The sequence below is a fragment of the Chlamydotis macqueenii genome, chromosome Z (assembly GCF_036417535.1).
Source record: "Chlamydotis macqueenii isolate bChlMac1 chromosome Z, bChlMac1.mat, whole genome shotgun sequence".
NCBI classification, from domain to species: domain Eukaryota; kingdom Metazoa; phylum Chordata; class Aves; order Otidiformes; family Otididae; genus Chlamydotis; species Chlamydotis macqueenii.
The window spans coordinates 35273987-35301054 of record NC_141593.1 but is presented as its reverse complement, the minus strand read 5'-3'; the positions used below and the strand labels follow the sequence as shown (position 1 = coordinate 35301054).

The 27068-nt window shown below is 42.4% G+C and overlaps 1 protein-coding gene across 2 annotated transcripts in view; it reads right to left on the bottom strand.

Annotated features, from left to right (window-relative positions):
* Positions 1-5738: 5738 nt before the first annotated feature.
* The window catches only part of ACER2 (alkaline ceramidase 2), a 29026-nt gene continuing 7696 nt past the window's right edge, over positions 5739-27068 (bottom strand). For both annotated transcript variants that reach the window (XM_086770792.1, XM_086770791.1), the window contains 3 exons: positions 24306-24443; positions 9722-9859; positions 5739-9043 (listed from right to left, as the gene is read on the bottom strand). In XM_086770792.1, coding sequence (XP_086626918.1) covers positions 8857-9043; positions 9722-9859; positions 24306-24443 — 463 coding nt within the window. In that variant the 3' untranslated portion in view covers positions 5739-8856. The remainder of the gene's footprint in view (positions 9044-9721; positions 9860-24305; positions 24444-27068) is intronic.

Genomic DNA, 27068 nt, shown 5'->3' with positions numbered 1-27068 from the left:
CCCTTTTATCTTCGTGGCCCTTCTCTGGACCTTCTCCAACTGGTCCATGTCCTTCTGATGTTGGGGGCTCCAGAACTGGACACAGTACTCCAGGAGGGGTCTCACCAGGGCAGAGTAGAGGGGGAGAATCACCTCCCTCGACCTGCTGGCCACGCTTCTCTTGATGCAGCCCAGGATACGGTCGGCCTTCTGGGCCGCAAGGGCGCATTGCCTGCTCATGTTAAGCTTCTCATCCACCAGCACTCCCAAGTCCTTCTCCTCAGGGCTGCTCTCAATCCATTCCCTGCCCAGCCTGTATTTGTGCCTGGGATTGCCGTGACCCAGGTGCAGGACCTTGCACTTGGCCTGGCTGAACTTCATGAGGTTGGCACGGGCCCACCTCTCCAGCCTGTCAAGGTCCCTCTGGATGGCATCCCTCATAACCTCAGAGAGCAACTCTATTCCCCTGGAACTGTGGAGGGGAACGGTTCACACCAAGAGTTTTGCAAGGGGAGATGAAGTGGTTGGGCTATATCTGCTTATCAGACCCAACAGCAGTGAACTATCAGTCCCACCCTTTCCCTCACCGTGCAGCAAATTAAAAATGAACATTGCCCCGTGTCCTCTAGGGTCTGTAAAGTGAGATTTTGAAAGAAACACTTTTGAATGTCTGCGTCCATAGCAAGGTCCCTTATCACTGGCTTTCCTAACTGATTGATCAGAGGCATCAATAAGTACTCCTGTATTTGACAGTAGCGCAAAATCCTCCAGTTCTAAAAAAAAAAACCCCAGAGCTCTGCTATGAGAAACAAGTACTTACCCGTGTTAGATGATAAAAAAAAAAGCAGTTTCCTCTTCTCTATCAGCGAGCACACATCTTGGTTCTCAGATACTGTCGTATGTACAAAAAGCAATGTCTCACCCATTTTTCTGAATGCTTTGACCTTATAAGACCTTTCTGCTTCTAAAGCAAAGTTCAGGGCTGTACAATCTTTTAAGATACACATTTATACAGTCACAAATAATCTCATACATGCCCCCATTCACCTTAGTTGGTTTTCTATTGTGAGTTGTCCTGTTCCTAGAAGGAACACTAGGGTCAGAGAAAGGAGGAGCAATGGGAATAGAGCAAAACATGAGATCACTGTGGAATATTTCAAAGTTTTTTTCCACTAGGATGTCCATTCTTTCCTACCAGTGTGGTTATTGCTAGGTACAGTTGAAGGGTCAGTCACATATTCCATTTTGCCAGTCCTGGATAAAAAATGAAGAGATGGTTCCTCGCAGAGAGAGCCTAACATGGAGCACCTAAGCTGGTATTCAGCTGCAAACCTCTGTCAGTGCTTTCAAAGCTGTTTCCATAGTCTAGGGATTTTTTTTTAATGTATTTTTTCACACTATCAGGATGCTATCACCCACTCATTCAAGTGAAATGATAACAAAAAAATGACAGTTCTTACTGCATTTCTGTCCTTTCCATTTCTAAATCCAGCTGACGTACTAAGTGGACTGAAATTCCCAAGGTTGCACGTACTTCTCAAAGGCTGTTTAGGTCCAATAAATAACATTACTGATGTAGCATAGAGGGTCCTTTCTATAACATAATACTTTAATCTGCTCACAAACAGTCAGGGTTCGCAGGTGGAAAGACTTCCCTGATTTTTCCCAGTCTATCTTCCACTTTATGTTGCATTTGTCATTGTACTGCCTCTGTCACAGCTTTGATTGCTGCAGTGACTAGCAAGAGACAAGGACAATTAATTGTATTATTACAAACGCCATATCTCAGCATCTCAAAAGAAAGTAGTAGTATCAGCAGACAATACACATCTCTAGTGGTAAATAAGCAAGAAATAAGCTGTGATTAATTAAAATGGTAAGAATTATTTCCTTATCTAAATACTCAGGTTTATCAGAAAAAACTTATAGCAAAACCTAATCCTGGTATCTAACTACTAAAACATAGTGTTTTAAGTTATCTTAATTATTCTTCATTATTGTAGACAATTATCAGCTATAAGCCAGCAAGTAACAGTTTGAGGATAGATAGATCTCGAGTTGTACTCCTCATTTTTCCCCAGTATAAAAATAATGAATCAAAAGATTTAGCTCTTGTAAAAAGCAACAAATCCTCACACTTCAGAATTAAATTCTGATGCTCACAGCTACAAGATATATTCAAAGCCAGGCATTCATCATGGTTCAGTGGAGGACTGGCCCTTTTTATAAATGACAGCAATGATGTGCAGCACTAAAATAACATAGTCCTTAAGCAGAAGCTGTCTTGCAAGAGATACACCACCTTTCACTTTAGACACAGGCAGAGCCCTCCTTGTGGACTGGTATTTACATTATGGCTCACAGTAAAATTTCTTATGCTTTGTACACTCAGGTCCTATGTATGTTAGCATACACAGGCATTTCTATGCTGCTGGACACTGCGGCTACAAGCTCTCACCAGTATTAGCAGGTTAGAAGGTATCGTGTAGCTCTCCTGTCTGTGTTAGTTTTCAGTGCCACAAACACTGGCAGTGGCTGCACAGACAGAGAACTAAAAATTGAATAACTGCTAGAACAGGTACTGGCTTGAAAGCCAGGACACAGCAGTTTTATTTGCTGCAGAGAGCAAGAGAGGAGGAAAGGTGAAGAAATTCAAAGAAATGTCGAATTGGACAATCACACATCAGAGTAACAAGTAAAATAGATGACCACTGTGGGACAATTTGAGGAAAAGGCACCCAGCAGCGAGGCCAAAGGACAAGGCTATTAGGCCAGTTGATCTTTGATTGCAAAATGCCACAAGTGCTCTCACGCATATCAGTTACAGTACTGCAGGGGTTTTTTTTTTTTGTTTCCTATGTATTTTCCCCTTACAGCACTTCTCCCTCTCTGCAGATGACCTAAAACTGGTATTGGCAACACACATCACAGCTCTCTTCTGGCACACTAGGCTTCTTCCCTCCCCAGGCTAATTACCTCTTTCCCTCAGTGGAAATACATAGCACTGCCCCCCCCCGTTTGGGAAGTGACACAAAATGAACAAAGAGCATGAAGTAAGAAGTGAGAGTTTGTTAGACAGACAGCAGATGTAGCCTCACCTCTGCTGGGTGCCTCACGTCGCTCTCTATGGCTCTGTGTTATTAACCCTCTTCCTCTCCTTTGTGCCTGTGGAGAAGACGTGTGCCACTTACCCAGTCTGCTTCTCATGATCTCGGCTGAGCAAAGAGTTCCTCCGGAAAAAACCTATCACAAGGATCTTTATTTATCTTTAAACCTCTTATAAATGTACCCTACAGCGCAAAAAGAAACATGCACTCTCTGGGAATTGACATCATGCTGCAGTTCAGAGACCAGAAGACCCGAGCCAGAGAGGACTTAATCCTCCTGAATGGATGAAGGACAGGGCACTCAAACTTCTTGACAATCTGCCTCAGTTCCATGTATGGATTGTGATATCTGGTTGTCTGCTTCTGACTTTTTCCCCCTTACCTACCAGTAAGGCCATCATTCACAGCCTGCTACTTGTCTCATGGGCAACTTGGCAGTTTCCTCTTGTCAGTGGAACATCTTCCCTGAACCGACAGCCGAACCTCCTCCATAGCCCTTTTTTCCGCCCCTCCCCGCCCCCCCCCGGTATCTAGCAAGACACTTGTTTTGCATCCCACCTTTCTCCCCTCTCAGTGGTCAGCACTGTAGGCATTACCGGAAAAGAATTGCCACTGTGATTTTGTGGACTCTTAAGTTAGGACAGTTCAGGAACATGAAGGTCTAGCAATGATAATGCTTATGGGAAATAAGCTGAGTCACAGACAGTTTACAAAGCCCAGACTCTCTGGAGAGCACAGATGCTCTTATTTACAGTTGGTATTTCACTGCCAGGGCAATCAGGCAAAGGCCTCATCTCCAGGTCTGTCCACAATCCATTCTGCGTCCAGCCCATGTGCATAAACATAGAAACAAGAGGAAAAACCATTCAGTGTCCGAGTCACAAGACTGCCACCAACTACCCTGTGTCCCTGTCACAAAGCAGGATCAGCTGTGTCCACAGCCTACATAAATGCCTATAGCTTTTCCAATTGCTCCTTAAACATTTATCTCCAGGAAGAGATAGAGGTTCTGAGCCTCCTGTCAGTCTACTCCTGTGTCTCCTGCACCTCACTTCTCCTAACACCTTGTCTGAATCTTTGCACACTTCTTTCTGCATACTTACACCCTGTTAATGCCTCTCTCACATTGCTTTTTAAGGCTGACTAAGCCTATTTCTCCACATAGGCCATTTTTTCCCAACTGCTAGTAATACTCATTGCTATCGTTCTCTGAGGAAAAGGTTTTCTTCCTGTCTTACAGACCTTATTTTTTTCAGTATTATGTTGCCTTTTTTTTTTAATGCGGTGATGCCTCATTGTATTATGTTTGGCTCTTAATTGACACTAACACTTGAGTTTCTTGTATAAAGAACTGCTCCTTTCCTAGTTATTCTACATTCAGCATTGTCAGTAATGCCTGCATATGTGTAATACCTTGCTGTTACTCAATTTTGTTCCATTTTCTACAATTCAACAAGCTACCTTCTGAATTTAGACCTGTTTTTCAAGGTATTCATGAACCTTCCCAGACTTACCAATACCTTCCACGTGAGCACTGCTAAGCAATTAAACAGGAAACCTAGGAAAGAGTCCCTGCTGAACTCCACTTGACACCTAGAACAGCTCAGAATGCCCCGTCCGACAGCACTAGAAATCTTATCAGTGTCAAAATCTAACAGTATACTGCTTCTTCCACAACCACAGGGACAGTAAATACCCTGTTGTAGAAGAAAACTAAATCAGGTAGGCATAACTTGATTTTGACAACCTCCTACTCATCTCATTACATGCCGGGAGTTTACAAATGGTGTTTTACAGTTCCTGAGTTTGTGGGAACAAGAAATCACCTCCTTCAAATATCAGTCTTTCTCAGCTTGCAGTGTTTAATTGATTGCCAGATGTATGATGATACATTTACAACTGCCTCTCCTGGGGAACTTTCTGCCTTGTAAGTTTGGACAAAAAGGCAGGTTTGTGTGTGTTACAGCGAAGTAATTCCTTCATCTCAGGAACAGAAGCCTTTGAAACTTGTTCCATGGGTATCTAGCTCCTGATGCCGCAGCTGGTACAAGCCACAGTCAAAGTCCATCCAGAACTTCAGTATTGCTTTGGTTTCCTTCCTGTAGAAGTTCTCTGTTATTTTAACACGGTTCTTGAGACAGCTTGTCTCAGAGGCCTGGTTTCTCTGTCTGACCATCTGTCTTGCACAGCTTGTAGGCAATTATCTCTAAGGCTCTTGCCTCTGTCAAACTTGGTCAAAATAAGCCAGGAGCTCTAAGTTATCAGAGAAACGAGTGGTACAATGATATTACTCTTCTTTTCGTGGGACACCATGTCAGTAATCACCACGTAAAGCAGGCTGAGTGACAGGATGACATATGAGACAATCCTTCAGCTGTTTTTGACATCTTGCCAACTACAGACATGAACTCCAAGTAAGCAACATTCTTGAATTAAAGCTACGCTTTCACAAAACAGTTATTTCAAGTGCAATCACATTGGCTTATGAGACGTTTGTGGATCTGCAAGGAAGGTCTTCTAGATGGAGTGAGACCTGTGGTAAAAGGGATGTAGGAGGGGGGAGGCAGGTGCAAGGCTGCTATACCTTACTTCAAGGTATTATACTGGCAGCTGCATTCTTCTTCACAAACACAATGTATGAAAAGCAAACAATATTTATTCCAAATGCAATTTAATGTTGCAAAGTATTACACGCTTTTCACAAACATTCAGTATACACACTTCAACAGAGAAGGAAAAAAAAACAAACCCCAACACCACTCCTTACATACCACTTATTGAGTTTTTAGTGATTGTGAACTGGGCAAGTGTTTGCCACCACTGAGAGTGAAATATCCTGTCTTAAATAACCTACATTTTAACATTCAAGGAATAATGGGTATCACAAACCAATATACAGAATCTACATTATGCTCAACATACTGTTGCATCCCACTAACTAAACTAAAATACTAATTGAACTTAAGGACTAGGAACCCACTAACTTCCTGCTGGCAACAGAAGAAACCATTCTGGGGCTTTAAAACCTGAGGGTGAATATACATCACTTTATAGTCCGACATAATACATCTACTTGTGCGCACGTCTATTCACCCGTATGATCAGGGCAGTGCACAAACCCCTCTGTGTGCTAACCACGTACTTCTTTGGGTACTAATGTTACAACGAACTGGAGCCTTAGTCCAAAGTGCAATCTGTAAAGCTGTGAATTTGGTAAAAACTGCATGACTTTTTCTTTTTTGAAATAAATGTAGCTTTTGTCAGAACATGGAAGTTAATATTAATTTAATGTAAAGTGCAGTAGCTACATTTAAAAGTAGTGGGCTGCTGTTACAGTGGAATACTCCCACCGGTCCTACTGTGGAGCTCTGAATATCAGACAGTGACCTTTGTTCACAGAATCTCCTACGAAGAGTATGAAGGCTAGAGGTTAGTTAATAAAAATACAGGAGATTATTCTTGGCCTGTACCTGCATTCATTCACCTCTGCAGTAGCCGAGTGCACTACTGCCATTTTCTTAAATTATAAAATTACTTCTTTGTGAGCGGTCATACTCTGCAGAGCACAAGACAGCAGTTGACAGCAGGTTGATTAGAGCCCTAATTAGAGTTAGATCTGGCTTTCAAACAAAATATTAAGTAGGAAGGCTCCAGTCATTTTGAATAGTACATTATATTTGCAGTTACTGATTTCCCAAGCAATACTGAAAATAACTTATATACCATAACATAATAATTTAGCAAACAATATAAAAAAATTCTACTCAAAGTAGGGCCATGTCAGGCATTGGCAACCTTAGCTGGGTTCCAGCCAGCAAGCCTATCTGTATAAATACCTGAGAAGTGTTTCAAACTAGTGTTTCTTAATCAGGAGAGAGGAAGGAAAAAGTAGCTGTGTTTCAAAGAGTAACAAACATTACTGTATGAATTTTTACAAACAAGTTTCATACAAAAGTTATATGACTGTGTGTCCAAAACCCATATTTTTCTCTGACAAATCTACTAGCAAGTGGTATAAATCTTCATTGTTCCATGGGACAGATTTTGCTGCTTTTGTGATCTGTCAATCAATCTGACAGCAGGCTACTTACCTGCTTTGAAGTTCTCAAAAAGACAGCCTTGTCTCTGCCACTAACAACTTTGCTTTAAGTGTAACAGCATACACCTTAGCTCTTGTTTTCTAAGTATAAATTTGAATACAAAAGTTATCTGAAAGGTTTTACAATGCTTGAAAGTAAATTCATCCCAAAGTTCTTGGTAAAAGCCACCTTCCTAAAGATGATACTGTATAGAGTATATTTTCACATTGATAAAAACAAGTACAACACAAGACTTCTTAGCAAAGCATAGAGAAAACGGTATCTCCTGGTCTAATATTAAAAAAGGAAATAAAATTAATTAAGAAAAGTGTACATCCAAGCCTTACCCCACTTACAGTTCTGATATTAGGTAGAATGTAAGAAGACCCTATTTTCTCCAAGACTGCATCTATTAGCAGCTACAATTGCTAATATTTGAAAAACATGTCTGCACTTTGCATCGGTTTTTAATAAATTGCTTGCAAGAACCATAGCCATTTCTGAACCTCAACTTTACAGTATAACCTTAAAACTAAATGGATCTAGACATCCCTTATCTTTGCAAAACAGGCTGAAAAGAAACAGAAAATTTGAATCTACTACTCTTTTGTAAGAATGCAACACGCAATGTCACATTTCATTACTCACTGAAATCTAAGTCTTCAGCTTGGGTTTTAAGTGGTTATCTACTTTTTTTCCTAAGTATAACTAGCAAAGCACTGGACTATTGGTCATGTCACTTTGCAATGCACTGGTGAGAAGTTAACTCTCAAATCAGAGGTACAGTTAGGCACCTACAAGTGTTTATAGTTTAATCACACTGTCAATCCATGCTGACCTAAGCTCTTCCTGAAGTTAACGTTCACACTTCTGTGTGAGCTTCCACACCACATTCAAGACCAAGCATATCTGCAGAGGTAGAGAAGGATTTCTGGGACATTTTCTGTAAGAGGGAAATACGCAGCACACAAATGTCCACAGGTCAGTAGAAATACAAAAAAAATCTAACTGCTTGAATTCCTATTTAGTTTTAGGGACTGAATCTTCTGAATCTTCTGCTCCTGCATTTACACTTCCTAACTGCATTGATCCAGTTACGCAGCAAGCACTTTGCACTGGTGTCTTCTTGTACTTCGGGAAGCAACCACATACTCTGTGATCCAGTGCGATGCACAGCGGGACTCCCTGTGTCACACACCGGGCTGGGACGAGCCCGTGCCTCGAGCACACTCTTGTGGCCATGTGGAATCCCACAAAAATCAGAGCTGAGAAGGATACAGGATTGCATGTAGACATCTTGGACTGGCTTCTCTCGCAAAGACGGCCTTAAGCCAGAAGTTACAAAATAAGTGAATCAAGCACCAGAGGTGACCTACTGTAGAAACATAATTCCTTGACCCTGGTATTTGGAAAGAGCTTTTATCAAGAGAAACGCTACATTGAAAACACAGTGCAAAACAGAGCTAACCAGAGAAACTAGTCATTACTTTAGTGTTCAAGAGCTTCCACCTTCCTGCTTCCTTTCTTCTCTCCAGAGAGAAGAAAGACCACATTTGCCTCTTCTTTCTATGACAGCTGAAGTGCTGCATATCTTAGGAAGAAGACAAAATACAACCCTATTCATGTATCATTATTTAAATACAGTCTGTACTGGAATGTGTTGAAACTCCATCCCCATTCCATGGTCAACTTCATGTGATCTTCACAGGTGATTTCTTGTGTGCGCAGAGGAGAGTGACGTAGGGAACCCCAATGAACGCCCATCTTTCACTGGGCCAGAACTTTATGACAGGGCCCTGCTCAGGGATCTCAGAGGCAGCATCGAAGTAGGCAAAGCAGACACAGCCCAGATATGCCGCAAGGCAAATCAAAATGTGCCTGAGAATAGACAACGCCCCCCCCCCAAAAAAAAAGGAAAAAAAATCAGTAACACTACCGATTTGATACAATCAAATATATTACCATGCTTTAAAATCAGTCTGTCCTTCACATTCTTCCCCTGAACTCCCCACAGAGTTGCTGTCTGCCCTTTGCATGCAGGCAAAGAATACAGAGAATAAGAAAAACTACAAAACCGTAGTTTATCCCTGGTGTAAACTTGCTGCAGCTTTTCCGCCTCTCTGCACCTGACAGATTTGAACAGAAATGCTGAAATATAACACCTTGAACAAGAGAGCAGAATGTGCTGAGAAGTAAAAGAGAAAAGACATCAAAGTCTTTCATTGCTCCCCACTGCTTGCACTGTTGTTAACAGTGGAAGTTTAAGCTGTCACAGTCACTGCTTCAGTTGAGCAGTGCTGTGGGATTTTTAGTAACCGGTAGGGGCAAGGAATTCAGTTACAATTAATTAACTTAGTGTCTGAAGAATCTCATCAAGCCAAAGAGCCTCCTAAAACTGCCACGTTGGATAGTGTGAGACTTGCTCTTAATCTTATAACCTTATGAGTAATTCTACCTAGCACTAACCAGAAATAGCCACCAGGCAGCACAGAAGAGTAATGTGGTGAGGATGTATCACATCTGAATCAAACTGCAGAGTTTATACACAACACTTACCATACACAGTGCAAATAGGGGAAGTTAAATGAGGACCAGATCTCACAAAACACTTTGTCACTGATCCAGCAGAAAAGTGCTAGCATCCACCAAAGACCTGAAAAGAGGCCCAGTTTGTACACACGCAGGTTTTCACACCTGAGGAGAAAAACACAAAGAAGTCTTTATAAAACAAAACAAAATCTGGCAGCTTGATGCTTTTTGGCTGTATGTATTTTAGGATAGGATTCATAGTGCCAGGCCCACATCTTTAAAACAGCTCCACCATAAATGTCCTTAACAGAGGAACTTTACTTACAGTAAATATGGTTCTGACACAAGGCAGTGGTGACGTGACAAAACAAACCTTTTAATCAGTAGCTGTGTTTTGCGTATCGTCTTAAATACCAAAGTGCAAATGGTGGTCAAACATCAACACATTCCCCTATCTAGGGAGGGGTATCTAGGACAACTAGTGATTAGTTTCAAATGCTGTCTGGTAACAAACCAGCCACAAAACAAGTGCTCAGATTTGTTTGTATTTGTCACCACATAAAGACCGGTAAAAAAAGGAACTGGATGAGGCTTTTTAAAATTGGTTTGATTATTTCCCCCCCCTACAAGTTAGTATTGTACAATGTAACAGTTTCAAAGAACTTCTAAGGTAGGAACCTCTATCCAGAGTGTGCAAGGAAGCATGCTTTTGTAGATGGCACAGGCATCCACATCTCAGACAGAATTTCTCATGTCGACTAAGCCACCATTCTCTCCCTCCATAAGAAACTTGACATTTTCATACAGAGGTACATCAGAGAGAAATATAGCACAAAACATTTGCTGTGGTCACATGCAGTGTGGTCTGCAGTTGACCATCGCTGAATACAACAGCAGATGCTAGTATACTTGCATAGCATTAACTATGCTGCAGGTCTACTAAAAAGCTCACTATTTTATTTCCCTGCTTGACGCTTTGTTCTTTTCCACATCTTGGAACTATCTTAACAACTGTGCAGCTTTGCTCAAAAGAGTACAATCTGGAATAAGGAGGCATCGATAAAATCTTCAGGTGCCAAAATGCTATTGAAGTCAATAATTTGCTGTATACCTACACTTACTATTTTGGGATTAGGCCTCTTGGTGCAGTAGACGCAGCTCTGCTGTTACTAGTATTTATAAAGCAAAGCTAGACTGTGATGTGCCCAGCCCTAGGTGGCCAAAAGAAACCATGGCTCAGCTCCTCTGTCTTCTCCAAGAACAAAGCTATGATTTCAGATTTTCCCTTTGCCTTTTTTTGTTCATGTTGTTAAACTCTTGGTGAATTTCCCAGGGATCTGAGTGCTCTTGGACAACTCTTGCTTCAATGAACTGCCCTTCTCAGGTCACTGATATGACCTCCCAAAGCACTTCCAAATCTACTGATCAGATGACAGAATAATTTGTTTAAAGTGACTTGTTTGAGCTACATCTCAAGAGCAAACCAATAAGCCATATCTCTAGCCAGTATAAGAAGGAATACTCAGCTTTTGTCAGGGTTACAGGTCCCTGTCTTCTTCTACATCCCAGAAGGTAAACAAGCCAATGCCAAGCACTCCACAATCCCTTCTTCTGTCCCAAGGTCTTCATGAAAGAATCCTCTAATCCACCCTCATCTTCTATCTCTTACACCTCTGCCAAAAAGTTACTGGGAATGTCTCCATGCCTCTTCTTCTCCAACAGACCACCAGCCAACCTTTCTCGCTGCTCCAACCCAGTCACCCCAGCAGACTCGACACTGAATCACCAGTCTTCTTCCATACAGCTCTTGGGCTCATTCATTGCATCTGGAAGGTGAGCAGTGCCTGGCAAACAGGTATTTTAAAGGGACACTTCATCTTGTGACACTCAGAAGCAATTAAAATGTATATCCTTGAAGGAGGGAGCTAGAATAGGCAATAGGCAAACACATCTTTACTGTGTGCACTACTGTAGTATTTATGGTTCCTGATCTTTATACACGACTGTCCTTCGCAACTGACTAACCCAGTTGTCGTAGTTCAGCCCTGATCAGGACCAGACTACGCAGTCTCTCTCTCACTCCCCCCACCTTCCGAGAGAACAGGGAGAGAAAATATAAGGAAAAACGGCTCGAGGTTTGAGATAAGGACAGGGAGAAATCCTTAAAGTTACCGTCACGGGCAAAACAGACTCGACTTGGGGAAAACTATTCATTTATTACTACAAACAGCAGGATAATGAGACAGAGAACAAGATAACCTCCCTCCACCCCTCCCTCTTCCCAAGCTTAACATTATCTCTACTACCTTTCCCCACTCCGAGCGGCACAGGGGGGAAGAGGGAATGGGGGTCGCGGTCAGTTCATCATACGTTGTTTCACGCCACTGCTTCATGGTCGGGGGAAGAACTCCTCACATTCCTCCCCTGCTCTGTTGTGGGGTCCCACCCCTACGCCACAGTCCTTCGTGGAACTGCTCTGGCGTGGGTCATCTCTTCCACGGGTGCAGTCCCTCTAGAACAGCTGTCCCAGCGGGCCCTCCACGGGCCACAGCTGCCTTCAGGCATCCACCTCCCCCGGTACGGGGTCCTTCACGGGCTCCAAGTGGATCTCTGCTCCTCCGTGGACCTCCATGGGCTGCAGGGGGACAACCTGCTCCACCATGGTCGTCACCAGAGGCTGCAGGGGAATTTTGGCCAGGAGCCGCATTACTCCTCCCCCTCCTTCTTCACTGACCTTGGCGTCTGCAGCCGTTCCTCACAACAGGCTGGTAGATGTCTCTCAAGATCTTTTTTACATCTTATTTTATTCATATCTCATCTCCTCTCCACCTCTTGCAGCCGGGCTGGACCGAGTCAGGCCCAGTCGACTGCCTGGCGAGAGGCCAGAGGGTGAGGCCTGCAAGGCCCATGAGGCCTGCGCCTCCCCTTCTGCGCCTCTGCCCCCGCTCAGCTTCTTCACATCTTCTCTTCTCTCTTTTTTTTTCTGTTTTCCCCTGTTGGATACCTGGAGTACCAGGGGCACTTAGTGAACAATCCAGACCGAATGGAATTGTTATGTTTGCGAGCAGCAGGCCTCAAGGACATCACTGAAGCCGCTTGTGAGAAAGTACTGAAGCTGCCTGTAAGAAAGTACTGAAGCCACCTGTGAGAAAATAATGAGGCCGCCTGTGAGAAAGTAATGAAGCTTCCTGTGAGAAAGTAAACGAAGCAACCTTGAGAAGAAGGAAAACAGCTGGCATACGTGACTGGGGGCTGAACGTGACACAGGGTGCGGGTGGAGAGAGCCGTGCGCGTGAACAAAGAGACTTAACGAATCATATTTTAGCTAGGAGCGCATGCATGATATAGTTAACCAATTAGTAGAGAGCTTGCGCATGATACGGAATTAGAAGGGCTATATTAACCGGGATGTATCAACAATAAATCGGCATTTGCTTGATCATATTGGTCGTCAGCAGTGTCCGTTACTTCCGCGTCAACAGGTGGCGCCCGAACAGGGACCCTCAGATTGGCGTTGGACATCCCGACGGAACCGAAATAGGAAAAGAAGAGGGGGCAGAAGCCGGTCGAAGGCGAGTGCTGCCCCGGCACTCGGGAAGTCGCTATAGCGCAAAAAGGTACAAAAGGTACGGAGGGAATCTCGTCTTGGCCAGGCGAGCGGCCGGGGAGGAGATGGGGTCCACACTGACCAAAGAGGAGTCAGCAGTGGTTAAGCTCCTCCAACATATGCTCTCTATGAGACAACTGATTTATGACTCAGCCATCCTAGAAGCTTTGCTGCAGTGGGCAAAGAAAAGGGAATTAATCTCCACAGTTGATGATGTTTTTGAACTCCCGACATGGGAAAAGATAGGAAAAGAGCTGTGGGATGAAATAAGTAAAGGATCAAAGGAGGCGAGCAAACTCTCCACCGTGTGGAGGCTAATTAACGAAACATTGATAAGCATGAAAGCCAAGCATTCAGTTGCCACATCTGCTTTTGCGGCCTTAACTCCAGCCGACGGGTCCACCTCCGCTACTAGCATGCCATTCTCGGGTTTAACGAGCCCTGCCACCGCCCCGGCCCGTGCTGAGGGTGGGGGGGTTCGAGCCCCAGCAGGGACTCCAGGAAATGCAGCCACAGCCCCTATAACTATAGATATGTGGGCACCAGAGGGAAAAACTGCCAAAGGCTTTTCACCACCATCAGATGTACCACCGCCAGGCACCCCGCCACACTGCGCCAGTGCAGGCTCAGAGTCACGAGCCTTTTCGCCGGCGCCAGCAGCTCCGGTTTATCCCCCGTTACCACCTTCTTCCCTGCCACCACGGCATGAGGAAGAGGGGGATGAACATTCATCCGTCTTGAAGGATGCACAGCTGTAAGACACGCTAAAAAGGCTGGAAGCCCTAGAGGTTCGCCTAGAAGCGTCGCTGGGAAACTTGTCAACTCCTTCGCCTGTGCCACATCGAGACCTGCCAGCGTCCAAACTATTCGTTCCGAATGGAGCATCGGGTGAGATCAGTCTTTTTGCACCTTTGCAAGGGACGCCAGCGGGAGGGGCCGGGGTTTTGAATCCGATAGTGCAGTGGAAAAAGGTGATTCGAGATGCTTTGATAGAAGGAGAGCCTTTGCCCATGGCATTTCCAGTTGTGACCAATAATACTGGGAGAGGTGTGTGGCAGGCATTAGACTGGAAAATATTGAAGGAAGCTAAAAATGCAGTTACTCAGTATGGGCTAAAATCATCATATACTCAATCTGTGTTGCAGCATATTTTTTTGTCACAGTTGTTAACTCCTTATGATATTAGAATGATTGTCCAGATGCTTTTGCTACCGTCACAGCAGCTGCAGTTTTTTCAGCAGACTGGCAGACTGCAACTCCTCGACAACAGGGTGATCCATTATTCGGGGTGCAAACTCAAATGCTGATGGGAGCGGGACCCTACACACGATCTGATTGGCAAGCGCAATTTGCTACTGAAGTGTTACAACTGGGCCAAGATTTGGCTTATAGAGCGCTTGCTAGGGTGTACGATGAAAAGTCCGGACCTGCCTTTACGTCAGTAAGGCAAGGTCCCACAGAACCATATGGGAAATTTATTGATCGGTTGCACACCGCAATTATGGCTCACCCTGATTTGGATGATGACATGAAAGCAAAGTTCTTAGATATGCTTGCCTTTAATAATGCTAATGAGAAAAAAAAAAAAACACCAACAAAAAAAAAACCACAAAACAACAACAAAAAAAACCAAACAAAAAAAAAACTAAGAGAGCCCTTAGTGTGCTGCCAAAAGGATCTAGTACAGGGCAACTGCTGGAAGCTGCCGAGCGAATGTTAGAACAAGAAAAGGCTACAGTCATGGCTGCTGCTGTAGGTGCAGCAGTTAAACCGTTGATATCAATAAAGCGGTGCGTGATTAACTGTCTGTAACCCCCATTCCCTCTTCCCGCCCCCCATCCCTGTCCCGCTCAGGGGGCAGGGGAGGGAGGTGGAGATGGTGTTAAGCCCGGGAAGAGGGAGGGGTGGGAGGAGGTTGTCTTGTTCCTTTTTTCATTATCCTGCTTTGGTTTTAGTGATGGTCTGTTTTGCCTGTAGCGGTGGCTTTAAGGATCCCTCCCTATTCTTGTCTTAAACCTCGGGTTTTAGTTTTCTTTCCTCCTGTATGCCCGGGGCCACAGCCGCCACCAGGCGCCCCCACCCTCCCCCCCGGCCCTGACATGGTTAACAGATACTCTTGTCTGAGTCGAGCTTTGTATAAGTGGAAGGACCATTCCCTCTTATAACATGGGGGAAGGGATACGCTCATGTCTTTACAGGAGCAGTTAAACAAGTGGATCCCTGTCTGTATCATCTGCGGGTATTTCAGAACATGTTTGGTTGACCTGCCAGATACCGGTAGGACGACAACTCTGTGTAAAACAGCAGCAACCACGAGTGCTGAGTGCTAAAACTACAAAAGATGGAACTTTTTGGGATCAGTAAAGATGGACTTCTGTCTATTTTTTAACTATTCAAGAGCTAATGTTTCTAGAGGGGTAATGATTGTAAATGCTAAGATCTATCCATTGCAACGACACAGCTTGACGTAATCATGCAAGCACATATCAAAATCCAGACGGCATAGAAGACCTAAACGAAGCATACATAGCATTGAATCTGATTGCCAAGATAATACAGAGTTTTGGAAACTAAGTAAAATTATTGCTGCTTCAGTCTTTACACCTGGTGTGGCAAGTGCCTAGGCATTAACTATGCTAAATAAACTGGACTGTTGGCTTGCTAAGCAAATAAATATAACTTCATCGGCACTATCAATGCTGTTAACTGATGTAGATTCTATATACTATGCTACTTTACAAAACAGAACCGCTGTTAGCCTGCAGAGCACATATTTTGACAGGCCTTGTTGCATGTGCTGGCCACGCATGCAGCAACACCTAGTCAGTACTCTTTCACTGAATCTGCTGAGGGTATAAACAGAGGTGGCTCGGAGTGAAGGGGAGAGGACAGACCCAGAGCACACTTTATTTACAACAGGGGACGCCCTGAAGGTGCTGCGCCTGTCTCCCTTCTCTGCTCTGACCCGGCTGATAAACATCCTCTTGCTCAGCGGTGTCTTTCGCATAGTTGGGTTAGTAACAGAATAGATCAGCAATAGATTTTTTTTTTTATTATTAGCACAAAATCATGATTGTCAGGATTTTGATGGGCTTTGCTGCATGAATCTGTCTGATCATTCGGAATCTATTCACAAAAGTATTCAAAACTTGCAAAAAGGAGTACAAAAACAGCAACAAAGTGATGGTTTTGATATATTCCGAAATCTTTTGGTGACTTGATATAAGCTTGTTACTAATAGCTGTAGGATGCTTATTCATTCCTTTTATATATGTATTTTGATCTATATTCTGTGTCTTAAAATGTGTGCAGACTTTAACAGATAAAGCGTTGAAACAAGCCTCTTCTCATAAACAAAGAAGGGGGAGATGTGGTATTTCGCTGAGTCAGTATGGTATCAGTGAAAGCACACCGACCTTGGGGTAGGAATGCAATCATGCTCTCAGGAAAAAAGCCATGGAATGAGAAGGGAAGCTTTAAGATACAAAACATTGTTAGCAGAATTTATGGCATGTTTCAACAGAGGCCTGCAAAAAACTAGTCATTGCTCTTGTAGATAAGAAAGTTACTGGAGTTGTTATATCTATAATAGTAGAAAAATGTTATAGTAGAAAATTACTAGAAGGTAGTGAAACTTAGCTTTGCTTCGTAATCATGAATATGTATAACGTGTGATCAGTAATTTTATTAACTAAGCTTGTGTGTGGCATAACTGGGTGGTTGCTGTCCTTGGTTAAAATCGGAATTGTGATACTAGGCATCATACTAGGCATAATCATTAACATACCATGCTTGCAAAAAATGATTAACAACTCCATGCAGACAATCTGGCTCAAAAAAAAACAAAAAAAAACCAAAACAAAAAAACCAAAACCCAAACAACCATGAACCTAGTTGATATTGTAGTAAAATAAGGTCAGGAGTATCAAAAAGGGCTATAGGAGGACCATGTTATTTTGGAAAATTGATAGTGTTTGCTCCACCTATGAGAACATTACGGTATCATACTCGAGCAAGAAGATCGCTAAAAGTATTGACTCCCCATTGTGACAGCAATTTAACCCTGTTGGGGACAGCTGAGCGGATAGCATTATCTTTATTTGTTCCTTGGGCAGCAACTGCAAAAACTTTAGCTAACTTAAATAAATTAGCTTGTTGGGCACAAAAGCAAATGAATTTAACCTCTAGCATGTTATCAGGATTATTAGAAGACATGGATAGCATGCGTCATGATATTTTTGCAGAATCTAGCAGCCATTGATTTTTTGTTATTAGCGCATGGACATGGATGTGAAGATTTTGAAGGTATGTGTTGCATGAATGTTTCTGATCACTCCAAGTCGATACGCTATCAGTTGGCAGAGTTATGATGCAACATGCATGCAATACAAGTGGAAAGCAGGTTAACAGACTGGTTGAAATCCTTGGGGGTCACAGGCTGGCTAAAAGATTTGACATTTTATGGGTTGGTATTATTGACGGGTTTGCTGTTGATGATTTTGGGGTATATTTTAAAATGCTTTGTGAAAGCTATGGAACGTATGATGAAAGTGGGTCCGGATTGTTCAAAACAAAAAGGGGGATTTGTTGGATACCTGGAGTACCAGGAGCACTTAGTGAACAATCCAGACCGAATGGAATTGTTATGTTTGCGAGCAGCAGGCCTCAAGGACATCACTGAAGCCGCTTGTGAGAAAGTACTGAAGCTGCCTGTAAGAAAGTACTGAAGCCACCTGTGAGAAAATAATGAGGCCGCCTGTGAGAAAGTAATGAAGCTTCCTGTGAGAAAGTAAACGAAGCAACCTTGAGAAGAAGGAAAACAGCTGGCATACGTGACTGGGGGCTGAACGTGACACAGGATGCGGGTGGAGAGAGCCGTGCGCGTGAACAAAGAGATTTAACGAATCATATTTTAGCTAGGAGCGCATGCATGATATAGTTAACCAATTAGTAGAGAGCTTGCGCATGATACGGATTTACAAGGGCTATATTAACCGGGATGTATCAACAATAAATCGGCATTTGCTTGATCATATTGGTCGTCAGCAGTGTCCGTTACTTCCGCGTCAACATTCTCCTTCTTAAATACGTTATCGCAGAGGCGTTATCACGGAACATTCTGTTACCAATCGGCTCAGCCTTGGCCAGCAGTGGGTCTGCCCTAGGCCTGGCCAAGGCCACTGAACAAAGGGGAGCGACTTCTAGCAGTTTCCTACAGAAGCTACCACCTTAGGCCCCTCCCTCACTAAACGAAACCACGACACCAGTGCAACACAGACCAAAAAGCTCTTTAGTCCTTCTGTCATCCACACAAAATACTTGTCAGCCTAAAACTTGCTGTTCTCATTTGGTACATTTACAGAGTTCTTATTTTTCCAGCATTCACCACTAATTGTCACCATGGCTACACACAGTTGACAAGCCACAGGCTACCCTACATTCACTGTTAGGGAAGTAGTATTGCCAGCTCCATTCCCAAGCTAAAATTTCTCACTACACCCTCCTGTATGTGTGAGATGATCTCCAAATACTCCACTGGAGGAGGAGAGGGGCAGAGAATGACTACTGCTTCTCTGTTGTGGAAAAGCAGAACTGCCACTGGTCCTGGAGCTTTGCCAAGGGAGCCTAGTCAAGCATTCAGAAAAATTAAAAACATACAGAGTGCTCTGTCCAGGAACACTTTTCTGAATGTATTGCAGGAGCAGCAGTACACCTAGCACTAGTGTATTGCAAGCTAAAGAATTAGTACAGTTTTCCCTGCAGGATATTTTTTTCACTCTTGAAAGGCTATTTCAGTAGACATTTTAACAGACATTTGGGATTAAGAAACTCCTAAGGCTGAGCAGAAGGCACCTTTATAGCTACTGGATTAATGACAGAAAAACTACCAACTGCCTAAGCTCATTGGCAGAGGATTTTTTCCAATGTCCTTTACACAAGTTGGTATTAGGATCTGGCATTTCTTTTTCAAGACATCTATAAATAATGTCACATTCAAAATCATCACACTTACATTTATTATTCAAAATGCGCTTCAACTACTGGCTAACTGTAATCTCCTCCACAGGAAAGATATCACAGTAGTTGTTTTCATAACAAAAACATCTAGATGACTGCCACAAAAATTAATACTCCTCATAGCATATAAACCAAAAAGGCTTTTTTTCTTAGGCCCAAATCCTCCAATCCATTTGGCAAACCACCGAGACACAGTCAGAGAAGACAAGGCTTGCCCAAAATGGCTTCAAGATTGTCTGCTGCATACTGTAAAAAAGGCTTGTTTCTCTGAAATAGTGTCTATGTTTAAAAAGGCTACAATGAGCACAAAGGAAAAAAAAAGGGTGAGGATATTTTTGAATCACCTATCAAGTTCCAGAGCACACCTACATGAATTCTTCCTTACACTTTTTTTCAGACACTCTAGTAAGAAATACATCCAAGATTTGGCAGTTTTATTAGTAAAACTATACTGGTAAATCCTCTGCATTTTGGAGAACTCACGCTTCTACCAAATGGCCAGACAGCACGGACTCCTTCATAAAAGGTTTTATTGGTGAAAAAACACTGCTGTATTAAACATACTGGGCTTAACTGTCTCCCATTAATGCTAAGGCAGCTTTACATTCTTCAGTGAGACACACAACTTCTAAGAGCAAGATGCTAAACCATGTACCTAAGTGGACACATACATGGATCAATTTTGTACATTTGACAGATAAAACTAGACTGCTGCGATGGGTACTTGTGTGTTCTGACAGAGGAAAGGGTGTGTGTATTGAGAACATGGAGGCTTTCCTGGACTTGTCTGAAGGACAAAAACAAACACGTGCAACAGAATCCCACTTAAGATAAGAGGCTTGGCCTCAAACATCCAGCTCCTTTAATCAGTGACCATGTCAATATCTGACCAATGCAAATACCAAGAGGAGAGGACAATTAACCTCCACAGTTCAAAGAGCTCAAGGCTGCAAAGGAAAACTGAAAGCTTACTTGAGGAAACTCTCCCAGCCAAGTTTGCTCAGTTACCACCACCAGGTACTGCAATTTATTTTTATAAATTTAAGAGAAGATGCTGCAGGGTGTACTGCAAGAGACTACTCTAAGGCAGAAAGAGTCAAGCACAATGAGGAGAGCACAGCCTGCTGATTGGTGCAATATTCCCAGGTTTTCTGTGATCACCTGTCACAGAGCCTTCAGTCCCTGCAGTGACCGTGCTTCAGATGGGTCGAGGACGTGCTTGTTGAGGAGACAGGGGACTACAAAGCTTCCTTGCTTTTATGACAATGAGGACATGTAATGCAAAGACCACCTTGCTGCTGACAAGAGACGTGGACCCAACCCATTTATTTCATTTCTCAGCAGACATGGGCACTGATCATTCAAACTAGCACTGGAACAGAAACTGTCAGCTGAGGGTCTAAAAGAGTTGTTCAGGCTGCTATGTGCAGATCTACGACATGCTCCTACCCTACCCTACTCTGAAAGAAATTAGACCTGTCCTGGTTTCACAGGGATGGAGTTAATTTTACTCTCAGTAGCCAATATGTTTTGGATTTCATATGTGAAAAATGTTGACAAACACACTGATGTTATGAGTTGTTGCTAATGAGACCAAGGACACTGTCCGCTTTTCCAGATCTTGCTAACATGCAGGTGCAGGAAGCTGAGGGATATAGCCAGAACAGTTGACCCAAACTGCCAAAGAGAGTACTGCATGCCATCAACATCATGCTCAGTATGTAAGTGGGGGTTGGCCAGGAAGAGGGGCCTTGCGCTCTCTCCCTTTCACTCCTTCGCTTGCTGCTTGGTTTTGTTTCCATGACCACTGCTCAGGACAGGCTGTACTGGTCATTGGGACATTGGTGTGAGAAATCATGCATTGTTCATTTTGCATATTTTAGTATCCTTATATTCTGTTATTGTAATTTTCCTTTGCTATTCTAGTAAACTGTCTTCATCTCAACCCATGAGATTTCCTTTCTTCCCAATTCTCTCTCCCACCCCACTGGGGAGCAGGAGGGAGAGCAAGCAACTGTGTGGTCACTAGGGCTAAACCACAACAGGACCCCACAAAGCCTGCATTTCCATTTGCACCTTTTGCCTGCACAATGCACAGCGTTCTCTGTTTAATACAAGCAGCAGTTATTTAAATACTAGAGTTTCTGCAAACCACTGCACCCTAGCCATTTGCTATCTGAGGGACTGGGCTGGTACACACCTCCAACGTCATGGCACCCTCAATGAAACATACCAGCTTTTATACAAACCAGTGCAAATTGCTGGATGTCAATCAACAGCTTGATTCATTTTGGCACAGGTATCTATCTCCTTTTATACCCTAAAGAATATTTCAAACTTTTAACTAGCTTAAACTTTCAGTCAAGGGAATAAGGGGAACTGTCAGGAAACTGCAACAATAAGGCAGGGCTCCCCCACAGATTTCTAGTGGGACAATCAATTATGAACAGACAGACCTGAAGCTAGGGTAAACCTTCACTGCTCAGGGCTCAGATATCAGCAAAGCAACAATATTCTAGCCCCTATCTGCACACGGAGATAGTTACATGTCTGATGATGACTCATTAAATCATACTAATTTGATGACATTATAATCTCAATAAGTTATTTGGCTTAGACTAGCAAACCAAAGGATCCACATTCACTTTCTCCCTGATACTATCTCCCAGAAGAGCGCTTTTTTTTTTGCTTTTTTTTTTTCTTTTATAAAACACATGAAAGTATTTATTTGGACAGAAATGAGAATGAAGTTTTACAATTTCTTTGTCTTCCAAGGACAAGTATGCACTTAACTGCCTTTTGCTTGTTTGATTATCTCCCACCCACAGTATCTCCTAGCACACACACTACCCCACATTTAAGAACATAATGCTCTTTTGTGACAATATTACCTCCTCATCAAGGAGAAATACGAGGCAGAAAATTCTCATTTGAAAACACAGTGGTTCTGATTCACTAAAATTCTGTACAAGATTGACACCAGCCTAGAACAGGTATAACAACAGGGAGAAACATGGAATGGTTAGGGTTGGAAGGAACCTTTAAAGGCCATCTAGCCCAACCCTCTGCAAGAAGCAGGGATATCTTCAACTGGATCAGGCTCCTCAGAGCCCCATCCAGCCTGGCCTTGAATGTTTCCAGGGGCATTTACCACCTCTCTGGGCAACCTGTTTGAGTGTTCTAACACCCTCACAAACTTCAGCACAAAGAAACTACTCTGGAACAGAAAAAAAACTACTCTGGAGGCTTTTCTCCTTCCTTCCCCAATTATCTGTTTTACAGATAAATTTCTGTCGCAGGCTGCCAGGACTCGGATGCGTAGACCCCTACTGACTGTAGTAGTAGAGAATGGGAGAACTGCAGACATTTTCGAGAATGCTTAGATTATTTTTCTCATGCAAAAGGGGATGAGATAATTCCTCTCCTCTGAGTTTACAAGAATATATCTCATTTAAATCTCCTAGGAATCAGCACAGCTTAAAATAAAACCTTTAATTATTTGCCTTTTACATTTAGGAATTCATAAAAAAATATCATAGGTATTACACCATCCCAGCACACTATTAAGAGGGCCATATGTCACTTTAGGTCCCTTTTTAATCACCAATTCAAAATAAGGTTTATCTGTGTCCTTAACTCTCTCAAAAAACAGACAGGGAAACTCCACACATTTTAGCAAGATATGACCTTTCAGAAGGAGTTTTAAAAAGCAAATATCTGTAGGCATACCAATCCTTAGATTCAATGCAATAGTATTCAAATTTATGAGACTCTAACTAACTGTCCTTTTAAGTCTCCTAGGAGCTTATGCCTGGAAAACTGATATGCAGAGTTCACATAAATTATTCAGTGCCACAAACAGATCTCCATTTGCCCTGTCCTTGTTCCTTGGTGCTTTCATCAAAATGAGACACCTCCATCAACATTTTTCCACTACTGACCTTCTTGGCTACAAATAACTTGAGAGCTGTTTCCCGAGTTTCTCTGACCACAGAAATAAATGCTGGTCATTAGGATGTCCAATGAGAAAAGACTCATGAACACCTTTACAAAACATTGTTAAAAGAGGCTTTCGCTGTATGGAGAAGTAGTGGCAGAATAAGGTAAAGTAGCAAACAGGAGAATCTCTGTTCTAACAGCAGCAGTCAGAAGGCAGACATTTGGTTCAACTATTGTTTCTTTTGATGAATATTTACACATGTAATATGTAAGACACAATGTAAGTAGCAAAATCCTTCTCAGACACTGGAGAAGAGGAGGAAAGGAGAAGTTCTTACACTGGTACTTATCTGGTCCTTTCTGCAGCAGGTGAAGAGACGCAAAAAAAAAAAAAAAAAAAAAAAAAAAGAGCCTCTGGATAGCTGCTGGTATTACTATCATGGTAGGGCTCTTTAAAGTGTTAAAATCAAGTTCTTCTCTATTTGCATTCTGGGTTTACAGTTTCTAAGGCCCTGACCAACAGCTATCCTCTACAACCTGGTGATGAACCTTATCTTTAGTCAGTCTGACTCCATCATATTATCCATGTCTGAAAACAAAGTGGTGTACAACTCACAGTACAACTTGGAGAGCTGAAACATCTTCCATGCATGCTTGGGCCTTGCTCCACATTCCTTCTATTACCCAGACTGTGACCATGCGATTACCTCACTCTTATGCAGACCATACAGGAGAAATGCTGTCAGTAGAGTGAAACCCTTACCCCGATTCCACAATAAACAAATTTGTGTTAGATCAGGTCACAGCAAGAGATATACAGCAAGAAAGCAGACAATACCTAACCTAGTATAGTAGTCTAGGAAAACAAAAAATCCTTGCAAAAAACATCTGAACTGGGAGACCAAGTTTATATGAGATCTGTGCTTGCATGTCGGAGAAGCATTTCTGATCTGCTATCACAAGCACTGAAGCCAGATCTGATGTATCATCACATGGTGGCCTAAGGATCTCAGAAGGCAACACTGCATTCAGGAGAAAGGTACTCACCTCTTCAACTCAGCAATGAGTAAAGCCGTGCAGGGAACACCCAGAGTCATTAGTGAGATGTTGTTGATGGCAGGCTTAATGAAGGCAAGGCAGGTAGTAACTCCAGACAGGACACCCACAGCAGCTTTAAATCGGCTCCTGAATAGTGTTTTATTTCGGAGAAAAACTGCTTTTAATTCAAAACTTTTAACTACTAAAAACAGAAATCTTAAAATTATTTAAATAATGTAACAAAATGTAGGTTTCTCTAGGTGTGTTCAGGAGGTGAAAAGACAATGCACATAAAATGGATGAGGATCTTGCACAGATTTGCAGATGCACGCAGAGTTAATCATATACACAAATCTTTGCTGGACTGTGGTCTTCTGAAGCAGCCAAGTGCAAGTATACACCTGCATGCATTCACACACTAATCACTGGTTTCAAAATCCAAAGGTCACATTCTGATCTTCCTCCTCCCACAATAACTCATGAACAAGTCCACCTCTACACACAGCACTGTACTTCCTCAAAGCACTGTTGTGCCATCATTCTTCATGCTTTTTAAGATGTATTTTAGAATATTTTGTTACCGTTAATGCCCCAACTTCTAAAGCCATGTTGCTACAACCTGTTTTATTTTCCTTCCTCTCTTTTAAGCCTTAAAGGTACTGAGTAAGAAAGAATATTTCATTTAACCAAATTCAACAGTAGGTGAAGAAATCCCACACTTTTTAAAGATTACCGTTTGGTATATTCTTAGCATAAATGACATCACAATTGGACCCTATATAGATAGTCTGGTAACTTTTAAATTAAATAAATGTTAATTGTTGTTTAAACTTCAAGTTTGGACTTTAAACAACCCATTTTCATTCTGTGGCAGGACTTATGGCAGACAGAGGATTCTCACACTGCCCTTCAACTACTGGCCCATAGCTTTATAAAACCAGTTGCTGTCCAAGGATTCTATGTCTTATGTAGGGTCTCAGTATAGTTGTGCAGCAACATTTCCTGGCCACAAGTGTCATCACCTTCACCTAGCTCATTCCATCTGCCTTTTGCTTTGAAGTTTTTCTTTCTGCTGGAAGGCAACAAGTTACTTAAGTAGGAAGTTCTGATCTAATGTGAACTTCTTAATGACTAAAGACACCACAAATGGGTCATGGTAGATAATAACATTTGCAGCATTGAAAATGCAGACTGTGATGAGGATGAAGAAAGTGAAGATCACAGCAGTGAGCACAGGATAGATATAATATTAGAGGACTAGCTAGGCAAAGCAGAAAAAACCAAAAATACAAACTGAACCTGTTCTGGGTTAGGGTTTGTTGGCCACTATGTCTTTCTTCTGTACACTTTGGAAAGGAATTAAGACTTTAACAAACAACTGCCTTGACAGACTCTCAGGAAGAATTGTTCTGAGAAATTCAGCATAAAGGACATCCTTCACCTCATCTCAGTATTTTTATGAACCAGTTATAATCCAGGAGATTACTATTTACAGTTTTAACACCAAGGTCAATAGAAATAGGATGTCATCCAGAAAGTATTACTATTCCTTTTAAAAAGGATACAGTTTAACCTCTTAGCCCATACTACAAACCAACACAGTACACTATCAGAAGACAGTGATAGATGACACATAACCATCCCCTTGGGCTTCTGAGGAGTAATTTAGATACAGTCACGGAAATTCTTCAAGACTCTGAGCTCTTCTTCATGAGTCTGAACTCTTCTTCACTTGGACAAAACGTCTAAAAGTCATGTCATCTACCAAAATACTGCGGTAAAACTTCTTGGCTCGTTAAGTTGATGGTGTCCTGTTAATAGCACTGTGCTGCAATACGCAGAAATACTAAATTCACACCAACAAAGAATCACAGAACAGCTTGGGTTGGAAGGGACCTTCAAAGGTCATCTAGTCCAACCCCCCTGCAAGGAGCAGGGACATCTCCAACCAGATCAGCTTTCTCAGAGCCCCGTCCAACCTGGCCTTGAATGTTTCCAGGGATGCGGCACCAGTCACCCTCCTGGGCAACCTGTTCCAATGTTCCACTACCGTCACCATAAAAAAAAATTTCCTGATGTCTAGTCTGAATCTACCTCCCTCTATTTTAAAACTGTTACCCCTCATCCTATTGCAATAGGCCCTGTTCGCATATCCATGTCACAACATAACAAAGCCATTAGACTGCACAGTCTATACACGGTAATTCAAGATACAGTTTTCTCACTGCAAGCTATTTTGAGGAATGGTCAATCTAGGCACCATTCTTCTCTCCCCTCTCCTCCACAGCAACTTCTAAATTAGGCACATGTCAAGGAAAAAAAACCCACAAAAATATCCCAGATGGTAACAGTACAAAAAGCCAACAGGCAGCTGCCTTAGCAATTTTCAGATGTGCTGTAATTCAAAGCTCTCCATTACCTCAACTTCTTTATTGCATAAAAGAACAATACGTACAAAGACTATAGCACAATATTTTTAGGGGAGTACAAACCACAAACAAATTATTTAAACTGGCTACAACTGTTTTTTTTATCCTGCAAGAAAAAAAAAATCATTTTATAACAACAATAGGCTTCTAAACCAACTCTTAGGCTTTGAATACTTAAAATCATCCTTAACCACTGCCTTAAATGTTCAGATGAAAATTCACTGACTTCCATAGGTCCACTTTTATGTAAACTTTAGGGTACACAAAAGGAAGAGAGAAAGAGGGTTTATCTTACTTTTCTTTAGAAGCAACTTATATAAACTACTCATACAAAGGTCTCCCT